The sequence below is a fragment of the Puma concolor genome, chromosome A1 (genome assembly GCF_028749965.1).
Source record: "Puma concolor isolate L17-30 chromosome A1, mPumCon1.1.hap2, whole genome shotgun sequence".
NCBI lineage: Eukaryota > Metazoa > Chordata > Mammalia > Carnivora > Felidae > Puma > Puma concolor.
In genome coordinates this window covers 104,707,901-104,723,092 of record NC_141667.1, presented here as the reverse complement: position 1 = coordinate 104,723,092, position 15,192 = coordinate 104,707,901, and the positions used below count along the sequence as shown (strand labels likewise).

Here is a 15,192-nt window from a genome sequence, read left to right as displayed (position 1 = left end):
AGGACAATGAAGGTTTTATTATAGGTCATTTCTATGTTCTGAAATACAACTATAATAAATTCTTCGTTAGGCCATAATATGGTAATATCTCTGCAGTAACTAAATGTGTTAGGATGAACTTTTGTAGTCTTGGGACATTTTTAGTTTGGGGCTGTTTAAAATTACACTTTTTTTTTTTTAATTTTTTTTTTTTTTTCAACGTTTATTTATTTTTTGGGAGAGAGACAGAGCATGAATGGGGGAGGGGCAGAGAGAGAGGGAGACACAGAATCGGAAACAGGCTCCAGGCTCTGAGCCATCAGCCCAGAGCCCGACGCGGGGCTCGAACTCACGGACCGCGAGATCGTGACCTGGCTGAAGTCGGACGCTTAACCGACTGCGCCACCCAGGCGCCCCTAAAATTACACTTTAAGAGATGTGTAAAACCAGCCACTGCAGCTGCACTATATAACTAAACCTTGTGTGAGAAGATTATTTTAGTTCTCTTCAAACAAAGCAGACATGTTGGTCCTATAGCATTCCTCTCAACCGAGACCATCTTAAAATAAGACATCATCTCCTACCCTGGTAGCGACAAAGATGGTGCATGAGAAACTTTTCTTTAGCTATAAAGTTGGGTTTAGCCTTTCTTTTTAATTTTTTTTTTTTCAACGTTTTTTTATTTATTTTTGGGACAGAGAGAGACAGAGCATGAACGGGGGAGGGGCAGAGAGAGAGGGAGACACAGAATCGGAAACAGGCTCCAGGCTCCGAGCCATCAGCCCAGAGCCTGACGCGGGGCTCGAACTCACGGACCGCGAGATCATGACCTGGCTGAAGCCGGACGCTTAACCGACTGCGCCACCCAGGCGCCCCGGGTTTAGCCTTTCTGAATGATGACGGCAAAGGACTATTGGGGACTAACAGTGCTGAGCCTGCTTGGGTTCTCTAGCTCCCTCTCTCTCTCTCTCTCTACCCCTCTTGTGCTCTCTGTCTCTGTCTCTTTCTCTCTCTCTCAAAATAAATAAATACTAAAAAAATAAATACAAAAATAGTTTAAATAAATAAATAGATTAGAAATTGTGGACCTGGTTGGAATCACAGTTGGAGTCTTATTAGTCATTGGCCTTGTTGCTTGAAGGTTATGAAGAAATTAATGGTTCCATTTGGTGAAGAACTGTACCATTTTGCCATACTTTAGTCCTGCACAATTGAAGAAAAATGTTTCCTATTTTGCTATTTTTCAAATGTTTTCTATTTTAAATTCTTCTGTGCTCATTTAAAAATATTCATGGAATTGGGGTGCGTGGGTGGCTCAGTCGGTTAAGCATCCTACTTTGGCTCAGGTCATGGTCTCACAGTTTGTGAGTTTGATCCCCGCATCGGGCTCTGTGCTGATAGCTCAGAGCCTGGAGCCTGCTTCGGATTCTGTGTCTCCCTCTCTCTTTGCCCCTCCCCCACTTACGCTCTTTCTCTCTCAAAAATAAGTAAACATTAAAAAAATTAAAAAAATATATTCATGGAATTGCTGTCCACACAGTTCTGAATCTGTGGTGAGATCCTGCCATCCAAACAATTGAATGCAGTTTAGTTCGAAAGATTTGCTGTTATCAGCATTCAGCCTTTTTTAAAGTGTTGTTTTCTTTATGTTATAATTTATAAACAATAAATAAGCTTATGTCCAACCAAAGTAGTCAATATTGTTTAAATCATTTTATTTATTGTTTTTAACTGTATTTTTGAGAGAGAAAGAGTGCATGTGGGGGAAGGGCAGAGAGAGAGGGCGACATAGAATCCAAAGCAGGCTCCAGGCTCTGAGCTGTCAGCACAGGGCCCAGTGTGGGGCTCGAACTCAAAAACCATGAGATCATGACCTGAGCCCAAGTCAGACTTAACCGGCTGAGCCACCCAGGCACTCCTGTTTAAATCATTTTAGAAGCAAATTGATCTGCGGTCTTAACATCCTCTGTGATTATTAAATGAAAAAGAACACATTTAATTTATGATCTTCTTATGTTTTTTTTCATAATCATATTTTGAGACAATGATTAATAGAAAATCTAAGCTGGGATATTAACTAGTGAGCAACTGTCTTATATCTGATCTAGATAGTTTCAAGGATATCATTTTAGTTTATAAAGAAGTCTGTAGTTTGGGAAGAACATTTTATGCCTTACATGAGGACACTGAGCATCTTTCAGGCCTGTGTTAAAGCCTTCTCTAGGGATAATATGGTGATACAAAGGTTGATCGACCAATTACTGCCTGCTCTTCTTTCGTTTCATTTAAATGATCAGGATCCAGACCTGTTGGCTTCACTCTGTCATTCTAATACTTCATTTGACCTGTATTAGCTCAGACCACAGTTTTCATCAGTTGGTTTTGCATAGACTCATTGGTATACAAGGTGCTGGAGGCTAAAGTGTGCTAGTTATTCAAGAACTATATTGTTGATTATGCCTATTGCATTAAAACATTGCCAGTCTTCTAATATTTGGTTTATGAACCCTGCCTCCCTATAAAGACATGAGAAAGAAAAAATAAATTTCTCCATTATAATTTTTTTTTTTTTTATGAATATGAACTCAGTTTAAGAAGAGATTTCATGGGGCGCCTGGGTGGCTCAGTTGGTTAAGCATCCAACTTTGGCTCAGGTCATGATCTCATGGTTTGTGGGTTAGAGCCCCACATCAGGCTCTGGGCTGACAGCTCAGAGCCTGGAGCCTACTTCAGATTCTGTGTCTCCCACTCTCTCTGTTGCTCTCCCACTCACTCTCTTTCTCTCTCTCTCTCTCTCTCTCTCTCTCAAAAATAAACATTTGAAAAAATAAAATGAATAAAAGATTTCATGAATGGCATCAAATTGAAAAGAACCAGAGGGATGTCCCTCTTGGTTTCCTTAATCGTAGTACTCTTGGAGTCAGCATCTCTCTTCCTTTTAGGATTAATTTGATTCTTTTTCCTAAAACTAAAAAGATTTCATTCACATGCTTAGTCACAATTGTGTGTTGGTGAAATTTTGGTATCCTCTAAGAAGGTGTTTTAGAACAGGAAAAAACAATAAGCACAGGCTTAATGTTTGTGTTTGTAATATGTAGATATATTATCTGAACATTATACAGTTGTGTTAACTAAATATGGATGACTCACTAGCCCAAATTCCATATTTAGCAAATGAAAATTTGTTAAGACTATTAGCTATTAAGAACGAGATTGGAAAAGAGCCCTGATATGGACTTATATGTATTATACATAGTATTAAATATAGCCATTGAAATTACTAAATGAAAACCAGAAGTAGTTATTCATGACTAGAAAAAAAAAACACATTGATTTGTCGTGGGTTACATACTGGACCCACTACCTGCTCAGACATGACAGTGCATTTCTTTTTTTTTTTTTTTTAACATGTTTATTTTTTTAATGTTTTCTTTTTTTATTTTTATTTTTGAGAGCGAGCAAGCCAAAGTGTAAGCAGAAGAGAAAGAGGCAGAGAGAGAGGAAGACAGAATCAGAAGCAGGTTCCAGGCTTTGAGCCATAAGCACAGAGCACGACTCAGGGCTTGAACTCACAAACCGTGAGATCATGACCCGAGTTGCAGTCAGGCACTCATCTGACTGAGCCACCCAGGCGCCCCTGTTTATTTTTGAGAGAGACAGAGTGCAAGTGGGGGAGGTAGAGAGAGGGAAACACAGAATCCGAAGCAGATTCTAGGTTCTAAGCTGTCAGCACAGAGCCCAACATGGGACTTGAACCCACAACCGTGAGATCATGACCTGAGCCGAAGTTGGACACTTAACCAACTGAGCCACCCAGGTGCTCCATGACGGTGCATTTCTTAGTCAAATTGCTTTGATGTTTAATATAGGGAAGACATTTTCAAAATAAAGTAGTAATTATATCTTAAAGATTTTTGAGATGGCAGGGCAACACCCCCGCTTATAAATAATCTCTCAAAATATATTTAAATGCCATGTTTGAAACTAGGAGATAGATGCCCATAACACTATGCCAGAAGATGTGAAAACAGAAATGAAGAAAGGCTAGAAATTATCAGAAAAAGATGCCAGCTGGAGGCAGTATGCGCTTAACACACAGAATCTTGAAGTGGCTTAGTTAGTGAGAAGCACTTGTGATCATTGATGGCAATAATGAAGTGTTAGACTAAAAACTGGGGTTGGTTGAGAAACTTACATATGGAACAATTAATACCAAGGTCTCCAACACAGCCAGGTCACTTCCCTTCCTCCATCCAGACTTACACCTAACTTATCCCTCCACTAGAGATAGGTTTGTCTAAAGAAATTTAAACACAAGTCTCCACACGTAGCTGTCCTTAGACATAGTGGAGGATGTGGGTGAGTTGCTAGGGTGAAAACATACAAATTACATGAAAGTCATATACTGAACAGTAAAACCTTCAATTTAGTCCCATGCTTAGCTCCCAGAACCCTCATAGCTTTTGTAATAACCTGTAGTAACTCTTTAACCCAGGCAAAAGATCAGAAGATCCTTTAGTGGAAGAACCGAATGGTCCCAGAGGATAGACCCACAGATAACTGGCATTAAACATCCCACCCATTCTTTTTAGAGAAAGCCCAGGAGTTTTTATTACCTTACCTTTAAATATGAATGGTTAGCCAATGACTACCACATAGTTACCAAGGATTTCCAGATATTTGATGAAAACATCCAGCTAGAAAGACAGACTAACCAAAAAGAAACTTGGGAAAAAGGTAGCAGAAGAAAATTAACCCTCCACCCCCACATCATCAGAGAACTAAGAGAATAGTACTATATCTGTAAAACAAGAACATGATACTCTTCCTAAGGGAACAATGTAAGAATAAGGGATACTTGAACCTTTTCAAATAAGATAAAAGCAAACAATAACAGTGGAAAGACTGGAAAAGTAAGCTCAAGAATTCTTTCATCATGTAAAACCAAAAGAGAAAATTAGCAGAGTGATCCAGGATTGATCCTAGAATATAGCAAAAAAGAACAAAGTAAATGTAGGATAGGAAATTCACAAGAAAACAATCCAGCATTGATAGGTGTGAATTGACTCAAAGTGAAAAAAGACTCGGTTGCCTGGCTGGCTCAGTCGGTTAAGCATCTGACTTCGGCTCAGGTCATGATCTCGAGGTTCCTGAATTCAGGTCACACTTTGGGGGAGCTCGATCCCACTTGTCTCTCTCTCTGTCTCTCTCTGTCTCTCTCTCTGCCCCTCGTAGGATTCTCTTTCTCTCCCTCTCTTTGTACCTTCACTCACTTGTTACCTCTCTCAGAAAACAAAACAAAACAAAAAACAGTATTTAAGACCCATGCCAAGGCACATTATGAAATTTATGAGTGCCAGAGTAGAAGACAAAGATTTTATTTCCATAGAGAGGGAAAACAAAGGTTACACAGAAACCATAATGAAGGATTAGGGAAGAGAGTGACAGAAAAGAGTGTCCGATTTCTCAACAGCAACGTTGAAATCTGGAAGACTATAGAACACATTGTGAAAGAAAATGATTTTCTTTTTTTGTGTGTGTTTATTTTGAGAGGGAGTGCGAGCAGGGTGGAGGGTGTGGGTGGGGTGGGAGAGAGAGAGAATGCTAAGCAGGCTCAGCCCAGAGCCTAACAAGGGGCTCGACACTAAGTGTGAGATCATGACCTGAACTGAAATCAAAAGTCGGACACTTAACTGACTGAACTACTCATGCATTCTGGAAAATGATTTTCAGCATAGAATTCTGTTACCGTTTGTATTTTGAGTTTGCTCTGAGAATAAATACAATTTATTACACTAAAAATTTTATATCTACTTCCTTTCTTGGGAATTTATTGGTAGATATGCTCTACTGTTACATGAGTAAATCAAGAAAAAGAAGTGGCATCCAGGGAGCATGAGGTTGAACAGAAAAGGGATGAATAGAATTCCCCATTTAATAGTGAAAAGAAGTTCTGAGGAAACAGATGTGTATCAGGCCCAGTGAGCAACTAGTCCAGATTGTAGCAGGTGGGATGAGAGATTCAGCAGGGCAGTCCCTGGGGAAAAAAATGGAACTAATGGATTTTGATAGATTTGATCATATAGAAATTTTATTGAATAACTGGAATCTTACCCTTCGGTACAAACTAAGTTGCCATAGGAAAACAGTGGGAAAAGTTGAAGTGAGGAGGGATAAGAAATTCTTACCTCTAGAAAAGCCAAGTTACTATTTTTTTCAAGCTTAGTTATTTTCAGAGAGAGCATGTGTGCGCACAAGCAGGGAAGGGTCGGGGGGGGGGGGGAGAGAGAGAATCCCAAGCAGGCTCCATACTCAGTGAGAAGCTTGACTCGGGGCTTGATCCCATGACTGTGAAATTATGAACTGAGCTAAAAAATCCAGTCGGTTGCCTAACCCACTGAGCCAGCCAGGCGCCCCTAGGGAAACCAAATTATTGTACAAGAAGGGAAATTTAATACAAAGTTGGCACTGAACAAAAGTTATATAGTAATAAATTGGGGTGATGGGTCAAAGACTCACAATTTTTATTCTGAGTCTATTAATATTTGAACACAGTGTATGTATTAATAATACAAAAGAAAATGTTTCCAGTTCTAGTTCCAAAGCAACTCTTCCTTTAGGAGAAAAATGCCTTTATAGTATTTATATTTTTAAACATGCAAAATCAGAGAACATAGTAAAATGAGCGTCAGTGTACCCACCAGCCAGCTTCACCAGCTTTGAACACATGACCAGCTTTATTTTATTATTCTCTCACACCATACTTTTTATGCCACAAATCCCAGAAATCTGGGAGAAAAAAAGGATAAATTAGTACCCTGTGTTCAGATTTCCCACTTTTTATCATAAATGTCTTTTATGGTTTATTCAAATAGACATCCAAAGTTCACACATTAGGTAGCCCATTATGATTTAAAATTTTCACATCATGGGGTATCTGGCTGGACCTATTGGAGGAGCTTCCGACGACTCTTGATCTCAAGGTCATGAGTTTGAGCCCCACATTGGGTGTAGAGATTACGTTTAAAAAAATTTTTTTTTTAACTTTATTTTTGAAGGAAAAGGAGAGCGTGAGTGGGGGAGGGGCAGAGAGAGAGAGGGAGACACAGAATCAGAAATGGGCTCCAGGCTCTGAGCTGTCAGCGCAGAGCCTGACTCAGGGCTCCAACTCACAAACTGCGAGATCATGACCTGAGCTGAAGTTGGTTGCTTAACCGACTGAGCCCCCCAGGCGCCCTGAGATTACTTTAAATAAATACTTAAAAAAAATTTAAGGGCACCTAGGTGGCTCATTCAGTTAAGCCCTCTCTCCCTCTCTCCCTCTCTCCCTCTTTCCCTGCTCTTCCCCTGCTGTCTTTTGCACATGCACATACATGCCCATGCACTCTATATCTCTCAAAAATAAACTTAAAAAAAATACTTTACATCATACCTAAACACTCATTCTTAAAAACATAATTAAAGTGCCAGCTTGCCCATGAAACTAAGGCTATCATGACGAGTGTCCCTTGAGTACAGTTTTTACATCATTAGTCTGCAAAGTAGGAGATAATATTTTGAGGTATGAGAAGAAATAGCATGCCTAAAAATACTTGCAAAACGTTATTTAATATAAGTTCAAGTTTCTTTTTCTGGGTACACATTTCATGTATATAATAGTGTAATGTTATACATAGGAGTTGTATTAAATCTGGATCCAGTCAGAAAAAAGAAACCACACATTAATTTAAAGAGGGGAGTTTAATATAAAGAATTAGTTATAAGAAATTGGAATAATGAAGGTTGACTAATAGAAAGTTACTGTGAATTCTGAAGAATGTAGGAATAGCACACAGAAGGAGCAACCACCCTAGCACTGAGATAGAGCACCCAAGGAAGAGGACCCAAGGACTGAGATCTAGACCTTGTTGAAAAGGGCACACACTAGGGGCGCCTGGGTGGCTCAGTCGGTTGAGCATCCGGCTTCAGCTCAGGTCATGATCTCACAGTTTGTGGGTTCGAGCCCTGCATCGGGCTCTGTGCTGACAGCTTAGAGCCTGGAGCCTGCTTCAAATTCTGTCTCCCTCTCTCTCTGCTCCTCCCCCGCTCATGCTCTGTCTCCCTCTCTCCTTCAAAAATAAAACATTAAAAAAAAAAAAAATGAAAAGGGCACACACTGTGTCTCGCTGGATGACATAGAAGTTGCCATGGAGCTGTGTTGGCAGAACTTGTTGGAAATCTTTTCTTTTGCATGTGGAGGAAAGCTGTTCAGGGGAGGTTTTCTGGAGGCACTCTGCTACTCAACCCTCTCTAGAGGGAAGCTGCTCTGTGCATTGGGCAATGAAGAAACTGCCCACAGTGGCAGGAACCTGTTGCTAGAGAAGCTCAGAGTACTGCAGGGGGTGTGCTGGTCCAGCGAGCTGGAACTGGGAAGCAAAAGTCTTCTTCCTATAATATTCCTCCAGCAGCCTCCATTGTCAGAGCTTCAGCTGGCAAAATACGTTTTTGTTTTTTGTGGTTTTTTTTTTGAGAGAGAGAGGGCACAAATGGGTGAGGGGCAGAGAGAGGGAGAGAGAGAGAGAATCCCATGAGGGTCAGAGAAAAGGAGGGAGAGAAAGAAGCAGGGCTCCCTTGAAGCGGGGCTTGAGCTCATGAACTGTGAATCAGGACCTGAGCCAGAGTCAGATGCTTAACTGACCGAGCCACCCAGGAGCCCCCAAAAGGACAATAGTTAAAGACCTACATCTATTTTCTCAGAGAAGGCAAAAAGGGTGAGCTCGAGTAAATTGATAACTGGCAGAGTTAAATGCTTTTTTGGCAGTGTTGGGGGCAATTGGTAGTGGTCCACAGTAGTAGAAGTGTTGGAGACCTGGTACTTAATCTGGTCTTTTCAGTGAGTTTATAAACTTTTGAAGGCGTTTAACTGTGAAAGGCCTGTTATTCACAGTAAATTCTTTTTTACTTTTCTGTATATTTACACAGATGTTTGAGAATGAATTGGAAAGTAGTGTCTATATATAGCAAGGATTTTAATTATTTATTAGCTTCTAATTTTTAACTTGTAATCACTTACCTTTTAAAGTTCATCATTATACCTCTTCAGAGAACTAGCATGCCAAGATATTATATAAATTAGATTGTAATGTAAATATGTTCTGCCTGCCTGCCAGCCTTTGCTCTCCTTCACTTTAGCTAGAATAGTTTTCCTCTATTTTAGACTTTTCCTCTGACTCTTTTTCATCTTTCAGCTTTCACTGCTGCTTCCTCTAGGATGCCTTCCTTGACATAGCTAAAGTGGGTTAGGTGCTATTCTGTGTGGGCTAGAATCTGTACTCTCACTGAAAACATCATCTTGTAAAGACCCCCTTATTTATATTACCAGCATTCCCCACATCTACCCCATAGGAGAGTAAGGACTGTCTTGTTCCCTTCTTTAAATACCTAGGGCTTAGTTAATTAGCACAGTGCCTATTACATGGTGTTTTTTTTTTTTTTTAATGTTTATTTATTTATTGAGAGAGGGACAGAGATAGGGAGAGTGCACATGAGCGAGGGAGTAGCAAAAAGAGAGAATCCCAAGCAGGCTCTGAGCTGCCAGCGCAGAGCTCGAAGTGGGGCTCGGTCCCATGAACTGTGAGATCATGTACATGGTGATTATTAAAGAGTGAATAAAATGAGCAGGATGGTACTGTTTACTTGGTTGGCAGTGTAGGACATAATGCCATAATCCAGTACACCTCAAACTACATTTTGATTTTTGTTACAGTTTAGTTTTTCTTATTAAGTTTACAGTATTACTTGTGTAACTATTACAAAACACCTTGAAATACCTGTGTCTTGCTCTCTTTCAGGTTCCTTTTTTGCCAGGAGATTCAGATCTTGATCAACTAACAAGAATATTTGAAACTTTGGGCACACCAACTGAGGAACAGTGGCCTGTAAGCCTTCATACATGTTCTTTAATGTAGTTAGGATTCTATATGTTGTTGTCATGTAGGTATTTCTTAAAGAAATGTATTCACGTCTTAATTTACTAGTAATATATACTCTGCAAAATTTATACCAAGTAGAAAGTTAAAATTGTGGTATGGTATCCAGCCTCCCACGTACATTTTGCCCTTCCTCCATCCCAGGGTTAATCACTGTCAGTTTGGTGGAACGTCTTGCTGTGAAGATACATACATAAACATATACTTACACAATTACACATTTTATCTTTTCTTTAATAAAAATAGGATCATGCCATATAAACTTTTTGCCACCAACTTGATCTTTTTACTTAACGTTTATAACTGACCTTTTTCTTTTTTATTTTGACGTTTTTGTTTTTAATAGCTGCATATTTTATTTTAATGGGTATTCATGTTTGTTCATCAACATCTTGGTGGATTTAGGGTGTATTTGTAGAATTTTCACTAACAGTTAAGATGTCTCAGTATTGTGCATATTTTTAATCCATTATGTTGTCTACAAAAAAGAAATCTTAAGTCGTGAGTAAAATTTACACCAATTTAAGTTGCTAAATTGTATATATATCATAGTTTAGTAAGATAATCTCCCTTGACTATTCTTAAATTAAAACTGTAAACGTTTAGATTTTCCTTCCTGTGATAGCCCCATCTCCTGGGGAATAAATAACTACTACAAAAGATAAATTTTAATCAGACTCTGCCTTCTGGTTAAAACTGATAAAATTATCTGAGGCTGAAATTTAGTGTAAGGAGTTTTTTTTGTGCTGTTACTTCCTCAACTTTCTAATTGAAAGTTTGCTATATGTACTCATTGTAAAACATGCTTTAATAGCTATCATTTATTAAACACATTATATGCCATCATGACAGGCTTTTCATAAATTATATGTCATTTTCCCAACAATCCTATGAAGTAGGTACTGTTAGTCCCAGTTTATTTGAGACAAGTGAGGTTTACTGAGGATAAATAACTTACTTACCCAAGACCACACAGTGTCAGAGCTAGGAGTGCAATGTAGATCTGTCTGACTCCAGAGCCATGTTCATGTTACTCTGTACAGTACTTTTCTCTTAGACATGTTTTCTTTTTTCCCCTCTTAGACATGATTTTTTGTCTTTATTTTTTTTAATTGTTTTAATGTTTATTTATTTTTGAGAGCAAGACAGAGACAGAATGCAAGTAGGGGAGGGACAGAGAGGAAGACGCAGAAGCAGGCTCCAGGCTCTGAGCTGATAGCACAGAGCCCATCGTGGGGCTCGAACTCATGAGCTGTGAGATCAAGACCTCACCTGAAGTGGTTAACACCTGAGCCACCCATGCGCCCCAGACATGATTTGCTAAACAGTAACTGCTTTCCTGATATTTTCCTTAGATTTTTGAAAATTATACTTATTTTGAGATGATTGTAGATTTTAGTTGTAAGAGATAATTGAGATATTCCTTGAACTCTTTACCCAGGTTCGTACAAACTTAGTACAATATCATGACCAGCATGCTGACGTTGATAGGATTAACATACAGGGGCGTCACTACAAAGATCCTTTATGTTGCCCTTTTTTAGCCATACCTACTTTGCTTCCATTCCCACTCCCTCTTTAATCCCTGGCAATCACTAATCTGTTCTCCCTTCTGTAACTTTGTCATTTCCAGAATAGAACTAGAATCGCATACTATGTAACTTTTTAGGTTTGCCTTTTTTCACATTCAGCATAATTCTTTGGAGATTCATCCAGGTTGTATATATCAGTAATTTGTTCATTTTTATTGCTGAATGGTATGTATGTACCACAGTGTGTTTAACCATTCACTCCTTCGTTGTTTCCAGTTGGGGCTGTTAAAAATAAAGCTCCTATAAACGTTATGTGTAGGGTTTTGTTTGTTTTTGTTTTTTGTTTTTTGTGGGTTTTTTTGTATAAAAATAAGCCTTTATTTCTCTAGACTAAATGCTCAGGAGAGCAGTTGCTGACCTCTGTGGTAGCTGTGTAGTTAATTTAAAAACTGCTAATTTGTTTTGCAGACTGGCTGTACCATTTTATATTCTTACCAGCCATAAATGAGTTACCCATTTTCTCTGCATCCTCTCCAGCATTTGGTGTTGTCACTTTTTTATTTCAAGTGTTCTGATGGTTGTGTAGTGACAGTTCATTGTGATTTTAATTATTTCGCTAATAACTGATGGTGTTGGATATGTTTTCATGTGCTTATTGGCCATCTGTATATCTTTAGTTAAATGTCTCTTCATGTTTTTTTTCCCATTTTTTCAATGAATTGTATTTTATGATTTTTCTAAGTAATCTTTGTACCTAACATGGGGCTCGAACTCACCATCCTGAAATCAAGAGTCACATGCTCTACCCACTGAGCCAGCCAGGTCCCCATTTTGTGATTGGATTGTTTGGTTTTTAATTCTGATGAAGTCTATTTTATCTAGTTTGTCCTTTTACAAATCCTTGTTTTGATGTCAAGTTAAGGAACTCTTTGCCTATCTCAAAGATTTTTCGACAAAACTATAAAAAAAGTTAAAACTGTAAATAGTTTTATAGTTTTCCATTTGTCATTTCAGTATGTGATCCTTTTTGAGTTAATTTTTGTATGAGGTGTGAGACTTTGATCAAAGGTCTTTTTTTTTTTTTGGCTTGCATATGGTCCAGTTGCTTTAGCACCATTTGTTGAAAAGCCTATCTTTCCATCGAATTGCTTTGCATTGTTGTCAAAAATCAGTTGGCGTCTGGATAGCTCAGTTGGTTCATAGTCTGACTTTGGCTCAGGTCATGATCTCCCACTTCATGGGTTCAAGTCGGGCTCTGTGCTGACCGCTCAGAGCCTGGAGCCTGCTTCGGATTCTGTGTCTCCCTCTCTCTCTCTGTCCCTCCCCTGCTTACATTGTTTCTCTCTCAAAAATAAACATTAAAAAAAAAAAAAGTCAGTTGGGTAGACTCAGCAGCTGTCTGGGGCACTGGACTCTCCATCCTGGAACCATGGCCTAATTTGTTGGTAACCTGGAGAATGCCCAGGTGCTGGTGGACACTTAAAGCTTGATTGGCCACATTTTGGCAGTATGCCAAGATTGAGCTGGTTCCTCTTCTCCCTGCTTAGATTCCTGGAGTTACTCAGAGCTTGGAAAAAATAGTCAAAAGAGTTCTCAAACAGCCTCACAGTTACGGACGCTCTGCTGAATGTTTTGGTGACCACTGATGTGTGGATATAGTTTTATGTCTTTGAGATCATAGGCAAGCATGGCATTGTTGACTAGAATGTTTAAAGACCAGTCTTTAACATCTGTTTATATTTGGTTTATTATTTGAATAAAATAAGACAATATATCAAAACAATGAGTTGGGCATATTTGTGGGGATCTGTTTCTGGGTTCTGTCTTATGTTCCTTTGATCTATACCTGTCCTTCTGCTTAATGCCACAGTCTTAAAGTAGCTATGCATTAAGTGTTGAAATCAGGTAGATTGATTCCTCCACTTCTGTTGTTTTTCAAACTTGTTATGGCTATTACAGTTCTTTTGCCTTCCCACATACATTTTAGAATAATCTAAAGTGATTTTGTCAGAATTTTGGTAAGTATTCCCTTCAACTCCATATATCATTTTGAGGAGAATTCTCATCCTTACAAAATTGAATCTCCAAATCCATGAATAGGACAGGCCTCATCATTTTTTTTTTTTTAAGATTTTATTTTTAATTAGTTTCTACACCCAACTTGCATCTCGAACTTACAATCTGTTGTAAGATCAATGAGTTGAGCACTCCACCAACTAAACCAGGCAGGCACCTTCAGTTATGTAGCTTTTAGTATAAGTGTCCTGTGTGTTTTGTTAGATTTTCATGTATTTGATTATTCTTTTTGAATTATTCTAAATGGCATTTTAAATTTCATTATCCACATTTGTTACCAGTATATAGAACCACAATCAATTTTTGTGTCTTTATCCTGTATCCTCTAACCTTGCTTTACTCAGTAATTTTAGGAGTTTTTAAGTAGATTTCTTGGAATTTTCTAGATAGATCATTTGACAGTTTTAGTTCTTCATTTGAGATGTATATGACTTTCAGTCCTTAAGTTTGAATTATAAATATTTTTACAGGACATGTGTAGTCTTCCAGATTTCGTGACATTTAAGAGTTTTCCTGGAATCCCGTTACAACACATCTTCATTGCAGCAGGAGACGACTTGTTAGATCTCATACAAGGCTTATTTTTATTTAACCCATGTACTCGAATTACAGCCACACAGGTATTTTAGCATATCTTTCTTATATTAGGAAATATGATAATCTTAACTCTGACACTGATAAAATAGAGTATCATAAGATTTTCTAACATTCTTTAAATACAGTAAAGATGTGTTTTTGTTTTAAGGAGTTATAAGTTTTATCTTGTACCTAAGCTACAAGCCCCATTCAGACTGGTGTTAAACTACATCATGCATACGCAACAAGAGAGTTTACTTTTGCTTAGGAACGTATAAATATGTATTTATTTCATAATTAATTGGCTTTCAAGTAGCTTACCTAGAGAAGAAAAAAATAAGAATGGTTTTGTACTTGTTAAATTAATGATATTTCAATTAATGCCAAGCCTAATGCCAAAAGTGTTCTGGTTTTTTTCCCCCATGAAATGCAGTCTTGGTATGCATGCTGATCGTTGTCATAGTCAGAAAGTGATAATGGGGAGAAAATGGTATAGTTCCTTCTTTTTCTTTCTTAAAGATTTTATTTAATTTTATTTATTTATTTCAGTGTTTATTTATTTATTTTTGAGAGACAGAGCTCGAGCAGGGGAAGGGTAGAGAGAGGGACATAGAGAATCCAAAGCAGGTTCCAGGCTCCAAGCTTTCAGCACAGAGCCCAGTGTGGGCCTTGAACTCACAGACTGTGAGATTATGACCTGAGCCAAGTTAGATGCTTAACCAACTGAGCCACCCAGGCACCCCAGATTTTATTTTATTTTCAAGTTGCTTTATTTTAGAGAGGGAGCAATCAGAATCGGGGGAGGGACAGAGAGAGAGAATCCTAAGCAGGCTTGGTGCTGCCGGTGCGGAGCCCAATGAGGGGCTTGATCCCGCAAACTGTGAGATCCTGAGTTGGACGCTTAACTGACTGAGCCACCCAGTCACCCCTAAAGATTTTAAGTAATCTCTGCACCCAGTGTGGGCTTGAACTAAAAATCCTGAGATCCAAGAGTCACATGCTCTTCTGACTGAGCGAGCCAGGTGCCCTGAAAATAGAAAAAACTGTATGCTTACAAGAGA

The 15,192-nt window shown here is 38.6% G+C and overlaps 1 protein-coding gene and 1 pseudogene across 9 annotated transcripts in view; both read left to right on the top strand.

Moving 5' to 3' along the window:
* The window catches only part of CDK7 (cyclin dependent kinase 7), an 88,580-nt gene that overhangs the window by 17,822 nt on the left and 55,566 nt on the right, over nt 1–15,192 (top strand). For 8 of the 9 annotated variants that reach the window (XM_086699593.1, XM_086699601.1, XM_086699638.1 and 5 more), the window contains 2 exons: nt 9,810–9,896; nt 14,026–14,175. In XM_086699593.1, the coding sequence (XP_086555719.1) occupies nt 9,810–9,896; nt 14,026–14,175 (237 nt within the window). The remainder of the gene's footprint in view (nt 1–9,809; nt 9,897–14,025; nt 14,176–15,192) is intronic. The other variant, XM_086699650.1, reaches the window with a different exon arrangement.
* LOC147584345 (ATP synthase F(0) complex subunit g, mitochondrial pseudogene) lies at nt 10,987–14,017 on the top strand (annotated as a pseudogene).